The sequence below is a fragment of the Pungitius pungitius genome, chromosome 16 (genome assembly GCF_949316345.1).
Source record: "Pungitius pungitius chromosome 16, fPunPun2.1, whole genome shotgun sequence".
NCBI lineage: Eukaryota > Metazoa > Chordata > Actinopteri > Perciformes > Gasterosteidae > Pungitius > Pungitius pungitius.
The window spans coordinates 15,499,628-15,520,813 of record NC_084915.1 but is presented as its reverse complement, the minus strand read 5'-3'; the positions used below and the strand labels follow the sequence as shown (position 1 = coordinate 15,520,813).

Genomic DNA, 21,186 nt, shown 5'->3' with positions numbered 1-21,186 from the left:
ATACTTTTTTTAAGCAATATGCATGATTCCTCCCATGCATTTTATTTGAAAGTAAATGCCACAAAGAAAAGCGTTGCATTGATAATAGAGAGTTTAGGCGTTACTTTAACTATTTATTTCAGGGTTAAGCGTCAAATCAGCTGTAAAATCACAATTAACACCAAACCCATCAGCATGTTTTCAATAACCACTGTTCTATCCACAATTATATGTCAGTGTGGCGTGAGGTCATTGTGCAGCGCTCCACATGCTCCGCCTCCGGATACGTAGCCAGCACCCGAGATTTTTCCGTCTTGCATGGAGAAGCTTCTCATCCTAACCGCCTCTTTCTCTGTTTTAGCCTCGGAAATGAAAGAGGACCTAACCCGGAATGATGCTCATGAATAACAATGCTCAATGTACCCAGTGTCCACCTGCCCCCCCACCCCCCTCCCCTCCCTATGTAAATGCTGCTGTCTTTAACACTGTCTGATTTACTTCCAGCATCTGTCATGCTCACCCTAGTCTAGTGGAATGCTTGTTTTTCAGCCAGCTCTGATGATCACAAGAAAAGACTTATTAAATTAACTTCAACCAATAACAGTTTGAAAATGCTGAATATTGGGTGTGGAAACCTGATTGCTGTCTTATTTTTATTTATTTTTTTATGTATACAAATGTTTCAATCAATTTCAATCCTTACCAATGTTTCTTTGAGCATATTCGATCTAATGAGATGATTTGGGCTGTTTCATTCAGCTCATTAGCTCGGAGCAAAGGCTGCGACATCCTGAGGTACTCAATTTAATAACACGATCCCGAGGCTAGCTGCGTGTTGGCGGTATGCACACAACTAATGAGTTTGGACTTGCTAGTTTCCTCCCTTAACGCGGCATGAGAGTAAACGACGCAGAACACATCAGCCGTCCAACCACAGGCCTTTGTACGTGTTATCAAAAAGTTTTGGAGTCCTGCGGGCTGATTATCGGGTGACCCAGCAGTCATTACTCAGGAGGACACGGAAGGTAATGAGGAGCCTCGAGGAGAACAACACCACTTTGCAAAAAGCCAGCCTGCTGTCCTGAGAATTAGGTTCCCAAATTATGAAACTGCACTGTCAATGCACCCTTTTGATTTTATTTTTCCGTGTGGAGAAGTGTCCTGAGGCGACGGGAGGGTCAAACACAGGACTACGAACCGGAGGAGACCAGTGTTTGTGGCCTTTATGTTGCCAAAAGTACTTATTTAAACCCAGAACATGGTCTTATTCTCAACCAAACCAATTATTCGTTTTGCCAAAAAGGAAATTTGTTTTGTTTAGGCACACACCCATTTAGGGAAAGTTAAGGAAAGATCGTGGTCAGCACTCAAATATGTACTTTTCTAAGTTTAGGGAATGATTGTGAGTGTGGTGGGAAAAAAAAGAAGCATGAATTACTTTTAGAAACAAATCCCTGGTAGGAAATGCTCCATACTAAACTTTTAACATTCAATTTGTAATTGGTCCCAATCTTTATTGTTTGTAGCTGCTTTCTAAACAAAAGCTAAAAAAAAATGTCTAGTATCTAGTCTACTAATATCTAGTGTGTGTTTGACAAAGATTATAATTACATTTATTTGACAACTCTTACTTAAATTAGTCCGATGTAGAAAGTCTTTGAGGATAATACCAATAAATACAGGATTCAGTCAACGTATGAAGGCCTGGAGAATGCGAGCCAATCATCTGCAGGCATTTGATTCTCAGGATTTGATCGGCTGCGTTCTAATCCTTGATCCTCAATCACACCGGGATTAAAACCTGCAAATTCCTCTGGATGCGATGCTTTGTTGTTCATGCCTCTTACACCAATGTAGAACTCGCGATACATTTAAATGATAGTTCAGCTAAACCTTGAAGACACTTCCCATCGGCTCCGTTTGAACACAACAGGAAGGAACAGTGGTGCGTGCGATGGCTACATCTACGTGGTACTAAGCTTGATTCCTTGGTTTGTCTTGTGCAGGGGAACCCACTGCCCCCAAACTGGTAGTCAAGGTCCAAGAAAGGGGCAATATTCTTAAGGTCAACTGGATCAAGCAGGACGACGGCGGTTCCCCCATTAAACACTACCTGGTCCGATACAAGGCTGTGAGTATCCCGAGCGAGGGGGTCACTTGGTACCACTTTGCCGCTCTTTTTTTCCTCCAAATTTGCTTCGAAATGATTGCTGACACAACCACGAGCAGGAACAAACTTCTAGCCTCTGCCAAGACACAACAGCTTTCAAGCACATTAAAGCTCAGTTTCAGTTAAACGCCGAAGCCGTCCATTAAAGCCTAAGTGGAGTTGGCATCTCTTGGTTGTTTGTTGCCCCTAAGAGCCCTCCTTATTCACATCAGTTAAACTCTAACCACAAGCACATTTCAGATGATTGTTGTCAAGGTCTATGAACTTCTTGTGAATTGCACTATTTTCGTTTTCATATGCCGAACTGGAAAAATGTGCTGTAATCTGAAATTACGGTTGAGAAGGACTCCAATCCCAGTTATCCAACCAACCTCCTGCACTTCCTTCCCCAGAAGCACGTATCCGACTGGAAACCAGAGATCCGCGTCCCCCACAACAGCGAGTACGTGATGCTGAGCGGCCTGGACTGGAACACGGAGTACGAGATTCGCGTAGTGGCAGAGAATCAGCAGGGCAAGTCGGAGCCCGGCGTCATCTCCTACAGGACCGCCACGGACCCCACCACCATCCCAGGTACTGTCCCCATCGTCTCCCCACCAGCATCCATCCACCCATGCACGCACGCACGCACGCCGCAGCCACAGAGCACGAAGGCTTCCGCCGTGACCAGAGAAGAGGATCGTCCTATAAGCCCGAAGCGTTATACAAGTCGAGTTTCAAATCCACAACCCCCCCCCCCCCCCGAGTTTGAGAATGCAGATTAATTACAATAGTGGCCAATTAGAAGAGTGATTTATTATGACAATGCAATAAACTGGCAAAAGAGGCTTGTCGGACTGCAGAACTGTCTACAGGATTGCAGAAAGCAATTTAGCATCTTTTTTTCAATAGTTAAAAATGAAGATGTACTTTTTAGGGACTTTACTGTCCATGCAAGGAAGATTCGGTTTCCCTTGAAGAAGAGTGAATATGGAGAAAGACGCATCCAGCTGTGTTGATAGATAAAGAGAACACGGCTACTTGTACGTGTTTGTGTATCACCAAGCAGTACAAGTTCCTGAGAAGTGCAGCTCTCTTTGTCTCGAAGCTGGTGCCACTCAGAGAGTGTTTCCCTTTCACAAACAACATGTACTCTATTTTCCTACTATAAATGCCATGTCTCCTCGACCTAATCCTTTGCTCCTGGCGAAAGTACGTTTTTCTCCGCCTTCTCCCGCCTGCACCTTAAAAACATTGTGCTCGCCTCACAGAGTTTCGGGGGGAGAGACCGGTTTGCACCAGATCGAGCGAGGCCGTGTATATTTATTGTCCTCCTCGGTGAAGCTCAGCATCCCTCTTTGTCTTCAGTAGCTCAAGCTCAGTGGGACCAGACAGTCAGTCAGACCCGGAGCCTTCTGTCCAGTTCTAAAACCAAACACTTCTCTACCCATGTGGTCGCGGCTGGCCTTTGCTCTGTTGCTGCTGTTGTTGTTGTTGTTATTGTTGTTGTTGTGTGTACGGTGAACATTTGAACTTGGGCTGCCTCCCCATTGCACTTTTGCCTTTGCTATGAAACATCTCGTCTGTCTGTCTTCTACTGAGAAAGAGCCCCGTCGGGTTCCCTTTCTGCGTCTCTCGTTTCTGCAGCTCTGACATCCTTCAGTTTGAGGATTTTCTCACAAAAGAGATTTTGAATGCCCCCCCCCCGATTATTTTCCCCTTTCAACTGTCAAACGAATACCAAAGATTCTAATAAGACAATTACGCTAAAAAACGCAAAAGCGCAAAAGCAATTTGACTCCCGAATGTCAGATTTATGAGAGAGAAAACATTCCTGAAAGGGTGAAATGAATAATTATTAATAACCTTTGTGAGTGCATGCACGTTTACCGTTGCATGGTTGGCCCCCGCGCTTTTTGCGAATTCCCCCATAACAGATCAAATCATCAATTTAGACCAGATTCCAGGGCCACCTCGCGAGCCTCCGCGTCTGACAAGTCCAGAATCCGAATGTACCGGTGTAACGATGGCCAATAAATCCCAAAAACAAATGCTCAGCCCGCAGTGGTTCCTCAGGCCCGACCCGAGTGTGTGAGTGGGGACGCAACCCTTACAGCCCTTTTTTTTTTTTTGGTTGCATGGTGCCGCTTCCAGCTGCATTGATCCTCACCGTTCTTTTACCGGAGGCCCTTGAAGGCAACGCGCTGCCAGCGCATGGCACACGAGGAAAACAGTCATTTTCGTTTTCATGCGCTTGTTGGGCAACAGCCATATAGCAGTGGGAGGTTTGGATCATTAGAAGACTGCCGCAGCAGAAGTCCACATGGGCGTCATCCAAGTCAATCCCCCCTTTAATTCCTCTAATTACCTCATTTCACGAGTGGTTTTTTGTTGTTGCGTTGCTGTTGCTTTAAGACGTCTAGTGTTACTTCCCAGTTGCTGCCGTTCTTCCTCCCCTTTCAGGTCGTTTTGGGGGATATAGCGGAGGTTTATTTTTAGCTGCAACATCTGCATTCACTTCCAGCAGGTTACGCAGCTGTTCTTGGTAATGTTTGCTTAAAACAGCCACTCTAAAAAATATATATAAATATACTAGACACCGCGACGCAAATTGCGAATGACCTGAGGTCGAGCCTCAATCTGTTAAAATATTTTTTTCTCTTTTTCAAACCCATGCCGCACACAAATTTACCAAAGTGATGCATTTTTGGGATGAGAGGTCGAAGCATCTCGGCGTAATTTGACTGTTCTTTCAAACAGATGATCCGTTCTGAAACAAAACATTTTTATACTTGTGATTTCTGTTGGCGGCGGGTACAGTGGGGCAGCATTTCCATGCCACGTAGTCACAGAAGGCCAAATGCTGCCCAGCTGTGGAGAGACGAAACATCACAGGACCAAAAAAGGGGCAAAAACAGTGTTTTTTAAATTTGCTAGTGTGGACACAGTCGGGGGGGAGGTTTACTGCTGATCCATCCAAATCTCCCCAGCTAAGGCTGACATCGGAGTAAAAAAACTACAAAACGCGGCAATTCACTTTTTGCAGTTTTGATAACATGAGCTCACCCTTCCATCCATGTCACAGACTGAACCTTCATGAGCAGCTTTTTTTTTTTTTGAATGTGTGGTTTTGCATGGGCCATTCTCTCTGGTGTGACCGGTGGTGTAATGGTCCTGCCGCCCACTCCTCTCTTAACCCGTGTGCACGGTCACGCTACAGTACACGCCTTACCGCTGGTACCGCTGAACAAAACCACGCTTACTCATTTATTAAATGCATTTGTGGACCGAAACTCCTTATACTCTTTAGTTTGGACCTAGTCTTTGCTCTTTTGTTCCACATTTGACTTGGGTGTACTTTAGGAGACAACTTTCCTCTCCTACATTGGATGTGTTTACAGAATATTTCACTATTATTCCAAAAATACAAAAATATCAGTCAGGATTTTCCCAAGCGGGCTTTATTCCGACGGGAGCATTATTCTCATGAAGACATCTGCTGATATTATTTGTGTTGCAGGTGTACACACAATTTAGAATACATGTCTACATTTAATCTTTTTTACAATAATTGACAATTATTTTTAAAGGCCAGCCCTCTGCATTGAACGCAGACCAATTAGCCTTCAGTTCGCAGAGATAAATGCCCCAAAATTAAAGCCCACATTTTGGTTCAACAGCCACTTTGCAACCAACCTGACATCACAGAAATGATATGGCTTTTCTCACCGAGTGACACTTGACGAGTTGAAATCACGTATCGGCTCCTCGGAAACAATGCCAATGTAAAGTCGATAGGATCCTCCGTGTGAGGACACAAATGAAAAGCACCCAATCCAACTATTCATGCATGCAAGGCTGCATCTATATGCATATCAGTGAAATACTGAGTAAACAGCTTTGTAACAATATTGACCGCTTTTTTAATATATTTTGTGCATATAAAAAAGCATTGTCTCTACAAGCTTGTGCTGCTAATTGCAACAACAAATATGTTTGGAAGGGAGCATAACGTTGCCCTGATTAGTTTGATCAGTATAATGAGAAAACGTTTCTCGTGGATTTATCTGCAATGTTGCAAAATGTAAATCAGAACACAACATGCAGCAGATTTATGAGCGTAGCGCTGCTCGTACCTCATAATCACAAGAACTTTGTCGACTTGACGCCACGCTGAATGTATCATTTTTAACCAAACTTTGGCTCATGCTTCAAAAGACAAAACAAAAGCAGGAGGCCCTACGGTTTCCCTCATTTCTCTACTCTCGACCCAATGGGTGACCTTTTATTCGTGGCAAGTATGCACACGCCTGCGTTTGTTTTACATTACACCACTGGCCATTCCAAAGGACACATGATAGCCTGACTGGTTGATGTGTTCTAGCATCCAGGTTGTCATCCTCTGTGTCTACCGCTGACCTGCACCATGTTTGATTGAAAAGCTGGTTTTGCTTTTATTTCATTTTTTGTCTCTGAAACATCCTCCTTTCTGTCATTGTCATCCCCCCCCCATGACCTTCCACCCATGCATGCCACGTGCCATGTGTCATTTGCCGTGCTACTAACGTGCTGTGACTTCGTTTACTTTGATCCTCTAACTTAGATTTCCTTTTTTTTTATTTTAAATCTTGAATTCAGTTGTAAATGTGTATTTCTGACCTTATTTTTCTATCTCTCTCCCACTTTCTCTCCTGCTTCCCTTTTTTCTCTGTGTCCTTTCCTTTGTCTTCCTGTGTGATCTTCTTGGACACCTATGGACCATGACATTGCCATACGCACAAATGTTTCTCTCTGTCTGTGTTTTGTATTGTTCTTTCCTTTTCCTGTCACTGGTGCTGTGATTATCGCTATCGTTGCCGACATACTATATACTATACTAAATACTTCTGTTTGTGAACTGTGGCTGTCGGATGAACCTCAGCCACCCTCGGTTGCCGATGTGTTACCTACAGTCTGGCAGCTCTTCTGCTGTCCATGCTGACTGTGCTCTGGCTCTCATGAACTGATGTTGTTCAAGGAGAAATAGAGGATAGTCCGAGCCTTTGAAATCTTGGGGCCCCAAATCCTTTGCTTTCTATGCCTTTTTGACCCTTGTGCAGTCACACGCAAGATGAAAAAAAAAAAAAAAAAAAAAAAAAAGAGTCAAGACATTGGTTTCATGACGTTATTACAGGGTGCTCAGTACTTGCATCATTCTCATATTTTGGGGATTTAGATTCTGTTGATATTATTTGTTTTCATGGGTTTTCATGTTGTTTGTGAATAGATTTGGAAAGGGAACATTCTTAGAAGGTTTTTGCCAACAAGTCGGACCTGGGTGCTCAGTTGGGAAACTGCGTGGACAAAGTGCTGCCGCTTTGTTTTAGAAACCATTAGTAACACATTCATAATGCCTTAATGTGATCGTGAGAGGGGTGACGAATAGAAGAATTACATTACACTGTTTGATCACGTCTACAATGTGCTAACCAGAAATGGCAATTGTAAAGAGACTTTTATTTTGGAATTTATTGCCGATCAAACAGAGACACCATTCCCCTGTTATGTCACAAAGGACATAAAAGCATGAACAGTGCATGAGAGCTGACACTAGGCATGATCCAGTATTCATTGATGTGCTATGCAGCTGCTTTGAAGCTCCCCAGTCAAGCATTATGAATGTGTTAAACAGGTGAAGAGTACACATGCTGTGCCTGATTTCAGTTTTTTTGGATACAAGCTTGAAATGTCCTGCTGTATTAGGAAAGTAAAAAAAAGAAAAAAAGAAGAAAAATACGGAAAAAGATGTGTTGGTTTTGGTCAGAGTATTCATTTAAAAATGTTTATTACTATAGGTCATTATGTAACCGCCTGGTCGGGAGAGGACGCAAGGTTGTGCAGAAAAAACTAATCATGTTTCGTGACAAAGTGTACATACTCTTTACAAACTGACCTAGAAATACAACAATTCAGCTGGGGGGGCGGGGGGGGGGGGGGGGATAATTTGACGGTTCATGTTCTGTTTTTACCTGAAAGCAGAAAAATGTCTAAAAGTGCAACAGCTGTTAAACACTAAAAATTTCATTTTCATAATGTGAAATTATTCTATTCTCTGAGACGTTTTTGTACGTACATATCAGTGTATTTCCATGTAACCATTGTAGGGTTGAAATAAATTGTGTTTTGTTTTTTCTTTCACGAAAGTAACGGCTTTCTGAAGCTTTAGTGACTGAAACCTGTTAAGACGTGTGACACAGTGCTGGCTTGTACTTCCCTCGGTTGTGGAGTTGATTTTAGCGATTTTCTTTCATTCGTGCGGAGCTTCAACAAAACGACTTTACTCTGCATTCCGTGTTGCATTTCATGATTCACTGTTACACCCAGATGTTGATAGATGGGGAGCCTGGCTATAGCTTAAAGGATGCATTTTGAACAAATGGTATACAAACCGTATAGAGGCTTTGCAGCAATACATAAATATGTATACAAGGATAGAACGACGCTACTTCCTTTTGAAAGGGGAATGTTTTTGAAACCATAAATATTATACCAGTCATAATGTGGAGGGGTCACAATCTTACACCATTAGATAGACAGGAAACCGCTGTCTTGTTGTCACGTCTCAACCTTTTTGAAAGAAGTTTCTCCAACTTTTAATTTAATCTCTTCCATCAAACGAGCTCTATTTCCAAAACCTTCAGAGAAGCATCTGTTCTTGTTTTGCCTTCATGAAATATTCAATGGCCTAACTTGGCACAAAAAAAAGAGATTGTGTTACGCAACTGGCCAAACATTGGAACCAATCAGACGCGCGTTTCCTGTGAAGGCCGTCGCATCCTGTCCCACAAAATATGTTTGTTTGTGACGGTTGGTGGGGCACACGTTCTGCTCCAGCATTCAACGGCTCCATGGTGCCGGGACTGCTTTGCATTATTTAAAAGGCCACTTACAGACTTTCCATTGCCACTAGAACAAAAAAAACCCCAAAAAAACCCTGTGTCATCTGTGTTTTTATCCCACCATGGGCTTGTTTTTCTCACGTCGACGTCCTCGTTGTTGATGCAGTCGGAAAAAACAAAACATTGAGGAGGTTAGGAACCCGCGGGTACCATCTGAGTGTGAGCGATCAAAGCCATCTATACAGTTTGCATTTGTTCAAAACCTTTGGCTGCGATGCGACGCATACACCAGGAGAGAGCGCAGCCACCTGCAGACACGATCAACAACACTTTGATGTGAGAGAATTAATAAAGCATTGGTACATTTTCAGTAATGAGACCGATGTGATTGTTTTTGTCTGTCTCTGTAATTCCGCATCGTGATGACCGGTTTAGAAACAAGTATACTGAACTTTTAAGGCTTGACCTCCTGATGGTTGGTGTTTCCCTCGGTCAAATAAAAAGCAAAAAGACAACAAAAAAACGTTGAAAATACAAAAGCATTCACTTTTTTTACAAGAAGAATATTTCTGATTGCATGCCACAAGGTTCCATTTGAAGCGGCCTGCAGCAAAGAGCACTTCAGCTCCAAATAAGCAGATGTCAAAGGTCTACTCCATCTGATTTGTGACCTTTGAAGGGGGCTTTTTAGGGGGATTATCTGAATGTAGCTTTAGGAGCCTCCCTGCCTGCTCCGTGCTATAAAACTTGCTTCGACCTTGTGCGCCTGCAGGTAAAATAACATGTGAAATGTGCTGGAGCCTGGGTTCCCCAAACAGCAATAAGGAACCAGGTGAAGAACTATATTGGCAAGGAGGCAAATACACCTTTATTTCTTTTGGGCAGGACTTCACTCGAAAAGGCTGCGATCTAAGATGAGACTTGTGTCCCTTCAACTTATTATCCCGCGCACGGCCGTTTCATCTCGACCAAACCTCTGTCACAGGAAAAATAAGACCGCACGACACCCTTGGGGTTGTTCTTTGTCCCTTGTTAGTCCCTCCTGCGGTTCATCAGTACCTGCGGAGTAATGAGAGTGCTGATCAGCGCTGAGGGATTTTCGCTAATCAGGATCTCCATCTAAGTGTGTGCACCAGACGTACTCGACATGCACATCAACATGAATAGTTTGGTAAAATACCCTTAAAAAATAGCCCATGGTAATCATCTCTGTTTAAAAAATGTGTCACTGTATTAAATCGGATACATTATAGACTCCCTTCACCCTTCACTACATAAAACTGCAAATTTATTTTTCAAGCCAACATGCACACCAGTTAGAAATCCTCATTTAGACGATGTAAATTCCCTCCAGCCGCGCACACTGGCTCCTGCGAAGGAGGAAAGAGAGACCGTGGTCCATTAGGGTCGACACAAATGCTGAACCTGAAGGTCATGTGACCGGCGGAGCAGTGCAGCAGCGTGGCAGCGGCTCTGATAGGAGAACGCGAGGAACTAGAAACTAGACTCTCTCTCCGGAGCAGAATAAGGTCAATGAAACACACGAGGAAAGAAGCAAATGGAGCTTCCATTCCAAGTCATGAGACAGATCGCTCCTCAAATCGATCTTTTATCTTCTACAAAATTGTTCCTCTATGCTACGCAATTTTTGGTCTCCACCGCGTACAGATCACTTCATGTTTCACTGTTTGGGCCAATCCGCAAAATAAGTGGGTCTCCTGAGAAGAGACCCTTCACCGTATACAAATAAGTGACACTTGGGACCTGTCAAAGAAGTTATCAATGTTTCGAAATTGAAACAAGACACAATTTATTGCAAAAGAAATCCTTCGATTTAGGCAACAATAAACCTCGTTATGCCTGGTAAAAAAAAAAAGAAGTGACATCAAATGCATCTTCTGGTTCTTTAACGACGTGTAAATCAAACTGCAAATGTAACATCAATGCAGTGGCGTAGTGACACGCTCCCGCTATGTATTCATTCATTCATTCATTTATTCATCACAGCCACCAGAGGAGATGAAGGAGCGCAAAGGGTGCGAAGCGATGGATGGTGTAACGTGGTGTATGTAAATGAAATGTCTAGTCAGACCTTTCTGTCCCACAGGCACAGCAAACATCGCATGTTTAAGAAGGGCGTCGGGCTGAAAAAGCTGTCAGTGGGGTTTTTTTTTCGAGAGCTCCGGTCGGTGCAAAACATTAATCAGCCCAGTTTCAAAACTGGTTTCCCAGTGAATTTCCCTTCATCAGATCAACCGGCCTTGTTTAAAGGGCAGCTCTGGTTTAGATTCACGGGGGGGGGGGTGTTCTCACTCGGCCCTCGATCCTTTACAGACAGTAGCAGGTGATTCTGCCTCCCTCGCCTAAGGCCTAAGAGGCTTTTGTTTACACAAAAGAGCCCATATGTCTCGTCGTGGGTCTTTAAAAAGGCATTTTGAAGCAGGCTCAGCAGACGGTTTCGACCTTCGTGTCCTGGTTGGTTTGACACCACTTGGAAAAAGCACCCACCCTCCACTACTCAAAGGCCCGAAAAGGCACCGAGCAGCACAATGTTGGGTAAGTTAACAAAACAAAAAAAAAAGAAGATTAAACTTCACGCAAATCTCCCTTTGAAGCACGGGGAGCGACGACCTGGAGACAACAGTTTAGAATCCCTCGGGAAGCAGAAAGGGTTGTTTTGTATTCCATTCATAAATTCCTTCCATTTCCATTTGCGATATAACTTAATTGGCCCGAGGAATAACAATAAGGAAAAAGATTTGTGGAAACCCATTTACATCCATAATGCACCTTGAGTCAGGAAGTAAGCAATGTACCACTAGAATTAAATTTTTCTCCTTTTTGAAGTATTGTGGTGAGGAGCTTGTGTTTTGTGCCCATAGGGGGGGGGGAGATGGCTGCATGTTGTGTGTTTTCAATCACTATCACTGTCATGATATTTCTGCTAAAATGCACAAAGATGGAAATTAGGCTCCCATTTATTAGTCCATTTAATAGTCCAAAATACCCACGTCGTACCATGAGCGCTCTTCGAAATTCCGAATTCTTCCGAATTCTTCTCATTCCGTCCTGTTTATAAACCGCAGGTGCATTTGTTTCTGTGGAATAGTCCCAACAGAGGAAACAAGCGGAATTTGGTCTTTGCCCTCAAAGTGGATTTCTAAAGTGTGGACAGCCTTCGTCTGTCGAGATGAACAGAAACAGATGAACCCGTTTAACCTCTACGTTCCCCTCAAATGTTTTGGAGCAGCTGTAAAAGCCACCCGGTGTCTTACTCTATTTTTAGGGTGTGCAGAGTGGGATGGGGAGGGATTGGCCTTTGACCCACACCTCCTATATTATCTTGAAAAGAGTGTTGTTTTCTTTCTGTTGTTACTTCTTCTGAAAATCTATGAGAGAGCGTCCTTATGAACGAGAAGGAATTTACCCCGCAAGTATTTTTGCACAGATTGTGAAAACTGATGATTCCACTTTTGGTATCTTGATCAAAGGCCCAAAAAAGTCATCCCTGGAAGTTCTGTGATTGAATGTGAAATTGAACACCTCAAGTGTGTCGGCCACTTGAAAAACCAAGTAACTAGAGCGAAAACGGGGGTGGATTTAAGATGGTTTCAAATTCATTCATTCCCGGATGGTTCCCATGTGATTTGTCTCCAACTTTGCGTTGAAGGAACAACACACTTTGAGGTCGTGAACAGATGAAACCTGAAGCTCGGCTGCATTCCTCATCATCTCTCCCCCCCCCCCCCCCCCCCATCTCTCTCTCTCTAACTTTCCTTCTATCCCCTCTCCCCTCATGTTAAACCCTTTTCCTCTCCCCAAACTCCTCCTCTCTTTCTTTTTCCTGCCTGACCCCCCTCCTCCTCGCTGTCCTCGTGCTGCATGCAGATGAAGTGGGCACCGGCTCGGCATTGGGCACCGGAGCCATCGTGGGCATCCTCATCGTCGTCTTCTTCCTGCTGCTGGCGGGCGTGGACGTCACCTGCTACTTCCTCAACAAGTGCGGGCTCCTCATGTGCATCGCCGTGAACTTCTGCGGGAAGGCCGGACCGGGCGCCAAGGGCAAGGACATCGAGGAGGGTCAGGCAGCTTTCACGTGAGTTTGCCATCAGATCACGTGACACTGTTGATGCTCGCGGTCACAACCCCTCGGAACGAGGAGGGCTAAAAGGGCACTTCATGTTAATTTGTTTATTTAAAAGGATCCCCATTAGCTGACGTTGAGACGATAGCTAGTCTTCCTGGGGTCCAAAAAAAAAATCCAAAATACATAAAAGAACAGTAATGACAATTACTCAAATATATCATATATAAATACACACAAAAAACCAGAAAAAACAATTCTGATTGAGTACTGAGTACTGAGTACTGATTAAAGTAATAAAAATAATGCAAAACACCAGGACACATGATATAACCTGGCTCAACCATTGCAGACAATATTATGATGTTGAAATGTGATGTTTAAAGTTTTTCCCTTGATTTCACGAACCCCAACTGGACGATTGTTCCAAAGCACAATTGACCAATAAAACACGGTCCTCTTCATAGAGTCGGATATAGATTATGTGATAAAATCCTATGATTAAATCACTGGCAGTTTTATGGTGCATGACTGCTTTCATCTGGGGTTGTAAATACATTCAAAATTCCATCTTACAAACTGTTAAAATGGACGGTTTGAATTATCAAAAGGTTGAATAAGTCTTAACAGAATTCTAGCGAGCTTTAACAGGAAAAACAATTCAGAAATGTGTTTATTTCATGGCATATTCAGTTTGAAATGTCGATGTGTCTCCCACTGTACATGCCGTAAACCTCATAGATATTTGAACTAAACGCCTCACATTAAATATGCTCACGGCTGATGTTTTGGCACCTTAGATCCCGACATGTCACTCACAGCGTGTGAGAAAACACTCTTTAAGCTCGGCACAATCACAGAGCGGCGCGCAATGATAACAGACAAGCCCCCCCCCCCCCCCGAGGGCGACGCCTCCAACCACAGCCTGATGCTCACAGCTTCAAGGTCGACTCTGGTGCTTCGGCAGGTTTTAGGAAACATTTGCGTGTGATCACCAGAATGTTTTTTTTTATGAAAGTAGACTTTCCCTGTTACATATGTGTGTGTGTGTGTGTGTGGGAGGTAGGAATGTGGCACAAAGGGGCGGATTGCGTACGAGGCCGCGCTCCTCCTGGGGAGGGGGGGAAAACGAGGAACGGGAAGTCGTGTTTGCTAACTGCCTGTCGCCCCCGGGGACAACAGGAAAGACGAGTCCAAGGAGCCGATTGTTGAGGTGAGAACGGAGGAAGAACAACAAACCCCGAGCCAAGGCGGGGCCCCCACCGAGCCCAACGAGACCACGCCCCTGACGGATCCTGAGTGAGTACGGAACCCGAAACGACTGCACGGCGCCGCCACAGAGGGGAGAACTGACACAGTCTCCATGTGACGCGCTGATTGTACGGTCGACATTTCACTTAATTGGTCATCGTTTAGTTTTTTTTTTTAAATAGCTGCTCTCGCTGTAGTATTTGGGGAAATTGGACACCCCCAAAACGGACCATTTGTGTTGGTTCTCCGATGTTACTTTTACACGTGTGTGTGACTGAATAATCAAAAAAAACAACTTAACACCAACCTTCAGTGGAGAAACTAGTGCTAGGCCACTGAACCCATTGAAACCCAAAGCTTTGTTCCATTAGCATTATCATCCCAAAAGTACCACCTGGTTTTTCCAGCTTTACTGTGTGTATTATTTAGTTTTTGTTCCCCCCCCCCACACGCAAATATTCCGTATCTAACGTTTTTGTTACAGTAGCACTCACTCTGCCTTGTTTCTGCCCTGACCTGCACCTCTTCCTCTGCCCCTTAATTTCTCTCCCTTTTTTTCTTTCTTTTTGCCTCACCTTCCTCGCGGCTCTCCGTGTACACTCCTCCTTCCTCCCTCCTCCCTCCTCCCTCCTCACTCCTCACTCCTCACTCCCTTGCCGGCCCCGCCCGTCCCCACCAAACAGGCCCGCCGCTGCAGACACTACCTCCCCGGTGGTGAACTTGCTCCCCTCCGCCGGCACTAACTCGGTCGCCGGGGGCGGCGCCGCGGCGCAGGGCGGCCCCGCCCCCCCCGTCGAGGCTTCGCCCCAAAACAGCCCCGCGGCCGCCGCCGCCCGGCCCGGCCCGCTTAATGCTAACGCCCAACCCGACGTCGGGCCCCTTGTCGACCTGAGCGACGGCCCCAAAGCTCCCCTTGTCCCAGAGCCGGTCAGCCCCCCCCCTGCTAATGCCGGGGGGCCGCAGAGCCAGCGGGACCAGGTCAAAGCCCCCGACGGCAGCCAGAATAAGGACTCACAAGTAGGCGGCCCCGCCGAGGACCAAGCGCCCAAAGTCCTGTGCACAGACTCGACCACGCCATCCCACAATGAGTATGAACGCTTCCACACACCCCCCCTTCACCCCCCCCCCACCTCTGCTCCGGTAGCATCCCTGTAGCACGTGTGTCATTCCTAAAGGAAAAATTTACCCTCAAATGCAATAACACTGTTTTTGCAAGTTCGACCAGTTTGATTAAGGAGAGACTCCACTGGATGTTACATTCAATCCTAAAACTTCACCTTTTGAATACTTAAGCATTATCAGAACATTTCCAACCCCAACATTTCTAAATTGTACTTCAATCTGCTTAATAATCATAGGCTTTAACAGAAAAAATATGATAATAAAATAAAATGTCAACAGCATTAAGAAGATGTATTAAGCGTCCTTTAAATCAGGCTACGGATGACATTTGAACAAACTCGTCTGTAAAAACCTTTAAAATACACAAAGGAATGAAACGGGAAAGTTTGATGTATCAAAGTGCCACCAAAGCGGAGATATAATAAGCAAATTTACAGAAAGTACCCTTTACATGTATAGTAAATACATGCATTGAGCAAGACGCTGCAGGTCATTACTGTAGATTCCTTTAATGAATAGAAATCACCAAGGAACATCCACACAAAACAACTGTTTGCTTCTGTGGTTTATTGCCATTATGGATTAAGGGTGGACTTTTCCTTTTAAGAATGTAAAAGTGCAGAGATGCATGCAGCCCACCGGGATGCCACTAGTGTACACCTGTCCCCATTTCACCTCCACCCTCCACCTGTCTGTTTGCTCCCTCCAACGACCTCCCTCAACCTTCAGCTCCTTTTATATTTCACCCACATTATGTCTGTGTTTGTTTGGCTTTTTAACTCGTTTACGCGCACACATACATGTACCGTAACTCCTTTTCGACCTTGACAACCAGATCACATTCATCCATATTCCTCTCACCATAAAAGCCCTCGACATATACGCGGCAGAACCAAAGGTATCTGACATTAATCCTGAGCATTTGGCTGAGAGGAACCCCCCCCCCCCCCCCCTGCAGGTAGGAATAGTTTCCATTCGTAATATCGGCGTGTGGGAATTTTTGCGTTTTCCGTGTTAATTGGTGATGTCCCCGGTGCCCAAAGGGGGAGTGAACGGCGATTAATCTGTGAACAACAACCACATGGATGCGGCGGAAAAGTGATTCATTCTTTTTTTTGTTTTTTATGTATTTATTTACAAAAGAGTAATGAAACCTCTTTGCCCGGGGAAACTCAAAGAATCCTTTGCTCTCGTGTAGCGTCTCAAATGAGTTAAATTAAGCACTTGTCCACAAAGAGTCTCCTTTTTCATTCAATTAAAATAGCAATCTCTCCAGAACCCCCCCCCCCCCCCCTCCCCCCTCTCAGAGACCCCCTGGTTTCAGTAGTGCTGTGGAGGGTCAGGTATGGACTTCTCGCCCCCGAGGAGCCTGCAGATGTTCCTGATCTCTGGCGGCCTAGTGGGGGGGCGGGGGGGGGGAGACGTTGAGCTGCCTCGCGGCGCTGAATTACGGAGGCTCGCTGACAATCACTCCTCCCTCCCTCGCTCCCTCCCTCCTTCGCTCCCTCCCTCCCTCGCCCCACACTCACACGGCCAGAGGAAGATGTCAGCGGTGAGGAATGGGGGGGGAGTTCAGAGCCGGCTGCAGACGGCGCTCTTGTCAGCTCAACATCACCTTGATGTGCCTAAACCTGTCATCGGGGGGGGGGGGGGGGGGATTTTTCTTCATAACTCTTTGACAGTGCAGCCCCCCCCCCGCCCCACTGATCTACGAGGCGATCCTCCTTCTGCACCGTGGAAGGCCTCCTCAGGCGTCCTGTAGGTTCCTGAGTGTGACGGACGCCTCCTCGGGAGCCATTTTTCTCTCTTGAGCGTAAAAGCATCTTTGCACACACGCGGCATTCTGAGCTTTAAATCAGGCAGCGCAGCTTTGAATTGCTCTTGATTTAAAGGATATGAGTTTTTAATTTTCCTCTGTGACGATGCCCAACGACGTTAATGGAGGCTGAGGTTTAAAGGTCAGACGCTGCAGCAAGGCGGGCAAGAGAGGTTCCAACATGGATTCACTGTATAATGGCAAAACAAACAAAAAATGGGAATTACCAGCAGGATTAAAGCGTTTTAGATACATTTTAAAATGCAGAGCGATACACCGGACGCGCTCACATTATCACTTCTTGACACGTGTCTCGAACAATGGCCTCTAACATGAGTGGGGGAAAAAAAACACAAAAAAAAACGCCTCAACTGGGGTGCAGATGTTGCCATCATTGGGTCTGTAAAGCAGAAACGAGGGAACAACGTCAGTGGGAGCGCAAGTCATGACTTCCAGTCGCAGAGATTGCAAGTGAAGTGTGTGTGAACGGGGCACTTCAACAAAGCCGCTCGCCCACGTTAAATGTGCACAGCGTTGATTATGTCGGTGGGCCAGAGGGGGGGGGGGGGGGGGGGGGTGTGGATGGGAAGCTCTTTTTTCCAACCAGCAGACGCGTGTTTCCTCCGGCCTGTAAAACCGCGCGCTCATGCTAAAGCAGGTACCGACAGCAAAGGGTCGTCTTCGGGGATTTCTGCCAGATTGGGTTTTATTTAATTATCTTTTTGGGAGATTTCGGGGGGGGGGGGGGGGAAACCCTGAAGGCAAACTTCTCCCGTGAGCTTTTGGATTGAAAATATTTCTTCTTTAAATTCTACTTCTCTTATAAACAGACGAAAAGCCCTGCAGCACATTGCAAAGCATCAATGCCACTGCAGCTTTAAAAAGAATATGTTAAAATTGATAGTGTAACACAGCTAATAGATGATTTTGTAACAGTAACAAAAAGAAGAGGAGGGGGGGGGCAATAACTAGTATCACACGTTATTGAAAGCAGATTAAAATATGTGAGCTTTCTTTATTTTCATATTTGCCAGTGAGATAATGCAAAAGGAATGAAAGTAATCGGGTTACACTTGTGACACTTGGATACTCGTTTTGCAACATAATTGCAACACAATGCATTTTATTAGCAGCGTTCCCGCTGGCTGAGTGGAGCGCGAGAAGGAAATGTGCTGTGAAAACTTAAAAGATAACGTTTGCGCAGCGTTCTCGGCAACCGGCGAAGAATCCCAATGAAGTCAGCCCACGTCGGCGGATCAGAGCGTGCTCCAACTCGAATAAATATTTCAACCCAACACGGCCGGGAGATATCCAATGTCAATCATTAGTCAGTTTGAATATCATGGTGTGCTGTCGGCATTACTTTCTGTTATTGTGCCACTTGATGGTTATAGAAGGTGAACAACTGCGACTTGTTGTCATTGCAGTTACAGCTACAACTGTGATTAGGTTCAACAAAACAAAAAAGCATAGTTGTTCAATAAAAAGCTAAAAAAAATGTGTTGACTCGAACAAATACTAGACAGTGAGCTGGATTAAAGTGTCACATGGGGGGGGGGAAACAAAAATAATCAAAATATCACATGTAGCGGAAAAGACATTTGTAGGGCTTTAGTGATTCAAATTGCTATATTGAGTGCCGGCACGCAGCAAAGAAGCAGAGATGCAGCAGCACGTCACTACGAATGCATCCCTGCACGGGGGCCCACGCGGACGCCAGGAGAGGTCCCGACGAAGTCCCTTTCCACTGTGTCTCGGTTGAGTCCAGACGGCGCGTAATCCTCTCGGGCTGTTGCAGTTTGCGTTGTAGGCCGTGCCCCATTCTTCCCATTCCCTTCGTGCATTGTGCCTTACTGTACCGGCCGCGTCTCATTCCATACATCAGCATTCATTGTCTGTGACACCCATGTGCTCCTGTTTGATGTCTGGCTAGGATAGTGGGCTTGATCCCATTATGTGTGTAATGCATTCAGTTCCACAAGGGAAAACAACTCCCCCCTCCCTCCCTCCCTCCCACAGTTTTTTTCCTCCTCTTTCTTTGAATAATGACACAAAAGCCAGCTCAAAGCAGACAGTTTAGCTCCGAGAGAGAGAGAGAGAGAGAGAGAGAGAGACTTGTTGATTCTCTACTGACAGAATCTCCCCTCTTTCTGCCCCCCCCTCCCCCCCCCCCCCTCACAGTGGTAAGACTGTGAAGGCCGACGGCACCAAAGGCGAGACGGAGGTGAAGAACGCCGCGGCCGAGGTGAAGACGGTCCCCAGCGAGGCTCCCCAGGCGAACGGCAACGAGAGCAAAGCGTGATCTCCTCACCCGGGAGGGAGGAGAGGGTGGCTGGGGGCGGGGGCTCTTAAGGTTAAGTGGGAGGGATGGGAGGGTTGTGGGGGGGAGGGAGGGGGGGGGGGGGGGGTCACATTCACTGAAACCTCAAAGTAATGTCACACACCACCCCAGAAAGAAAGAAAAAAAAAAGTAACGATTGATGATAAAAATGCATTCGTAGGTCTCCGTCTGCAGTGTCTTCTGACCGGGAAATGTAAAGATTCACAAGCCTTAGTTCCTCTCACGTCTGTTTTCTATTTGCTTATTTGTCACGAAGAAAAAAAAAAAGAAAAAAAAAAAAAGTCTCGTAGTGCGCGCTCTCTTTTGTTGTATTAAATTGATCAATTGTTAAATACGGAGGCCTTTTGCCTGTAGATGACCACGGTCGGGCTGTGGCTTTACGCGCATAACGTACACACACAGGACCGGTTCCATTACGTCTCCTCCGTGTGCAGCATGCTCATCACCGTGGTAATGGATTGTGGGTCTTTGCTCCCTTTGTTGATATTTTGTTGTGTTTAAACAATGTGCAGACGTTACTGCCTATTTAGCTTTTTCAATGTGATATTTCCAGAGATTAGAACGTTAGCATGCCTGATTTTTGCAAAAGTTACTGTATTTCTGTACATGTTTGCTGTCCTTTTTAGATTTTTTTTGTTCGTTTTTTTTCATGAACGTTGTCTCCATAGGGTTCCTGCCGAGAAATCCTTGAGCATAAACTCTAAAGAAAGGGAATATGTTGATGTGTGTGTTAATGGGATTGTACCCCTGTCTCTCTAAGAATCCTGTTCCTACAGTAGATGTATATTGGTAGAATGTTTCGCTCAATACATTATGAAAGAAATGATTTTGTTACTTTGCAGGTACGTTAAGTTTTATAATATGGATTAGAAAAAACAAAACAAGAATTGGATAACATTAAGTATCTTTCACAAAGTATGCTGATGATTAGCTGTATGAGCGTCATTTTTAGGAGACAGGGTGGGGTTGGGGGTTCGCTAATAGCAGATCACCAGCTGTGAACCTTTTTCCCACATTTCAAGGGCAACTGCCTTTCTGTTGTTTTTTTTTCCTCCCTGAATCCGGCGGAAGCTGCATTGTGAAATCCACCCGTCTCACCCGCTCGCGATTCTTTTTGTCCTCATCAACTCGTTAAAAAATGATCATGTGACCAAAAAAAAAAAAAAAGCAGCATGTAAATAACGCCAGCTGTTTCCTCTGTTGACTCAAGTCGTACGGATACATTGACCAGAAAGCTTGTTCCCTTTTGGTCATTTCTCACCTCACCAGTTGATGAGGACCAAATATTAGTATTTTTGGGGGTTTTTGCCTCGGCGGCGCTCGTCTCGTCTTGTTTCCGTCGTCCGACCTTTCACCTCCATCCCTCTCGCACACACGCGCGCCCCTTTTCCCTCACGAGGCCGCGCGCGCGTTCTGTCTGCCTTTTGGCGGTCAAACTCGCTGAAAATCTTCACGCTGCCGCATCCGGGTTTGTTTCCCCTCCCCGGGGAGGGGTGGGTGGGTGGGTGGGGGGGGGTCGACCACCTTTGGCCCTCCTGTTTCTGAGGCCCGTAGCCGTCGAGGCCT

At 45.4% G+C, this 21,186-nt stretch overlaps 1 protein-coding gene across 7 annotated transcripts in view; it reads left to right on the top strand.

Moving 5' to 3' along the window:
- ncam1a (neural cell adhesion molecule 1a) overlaps nt 1-19,641 on the top strand; it is a 165,614-nt gene extending 145,973 nt beyond the window's left edge. For 3 of the 7 annotated variants that reach the window (XM_062557985.1, XM_037468120.2, XM_037468121.2), the window contains 6 exons: nt 1,986-2,110; nt 2,542-2,722; nt 12,895-13,102; nt 14,273-14,389; nt 15,025-15,429; nt 19,461-19,641. In XM_062557985.1, coding sequence (XP_062413969.1) covers nt 1,986-2,110; nt 2,542-2,722; nt 12,895-13,102; nt 14,273-14,389; nt 15,025-15,429; nt 19,461-19,581 — 1,157 coding nt within the window. In that variant the 3' untranslated portion in view covers nt 19,582-19,641. Of the gene's footprint in view, nt 1-1,985; nt 2,111-2,541; nt 2,723-7,049; nt 9,386-12,894; nt 13,103-14,272; nt 14,390-15,024; nt 15,430-19,460 lie in introns of those variants that run through there. The other 4 variants (XM_037468124.2, XM_062557984.1, XM_037468126.2 and 1 more) reach the window with 2 other exon arrangements.
- Nucleotides 19,642-21,186: the final 1,545 nt, after the last annotated feature.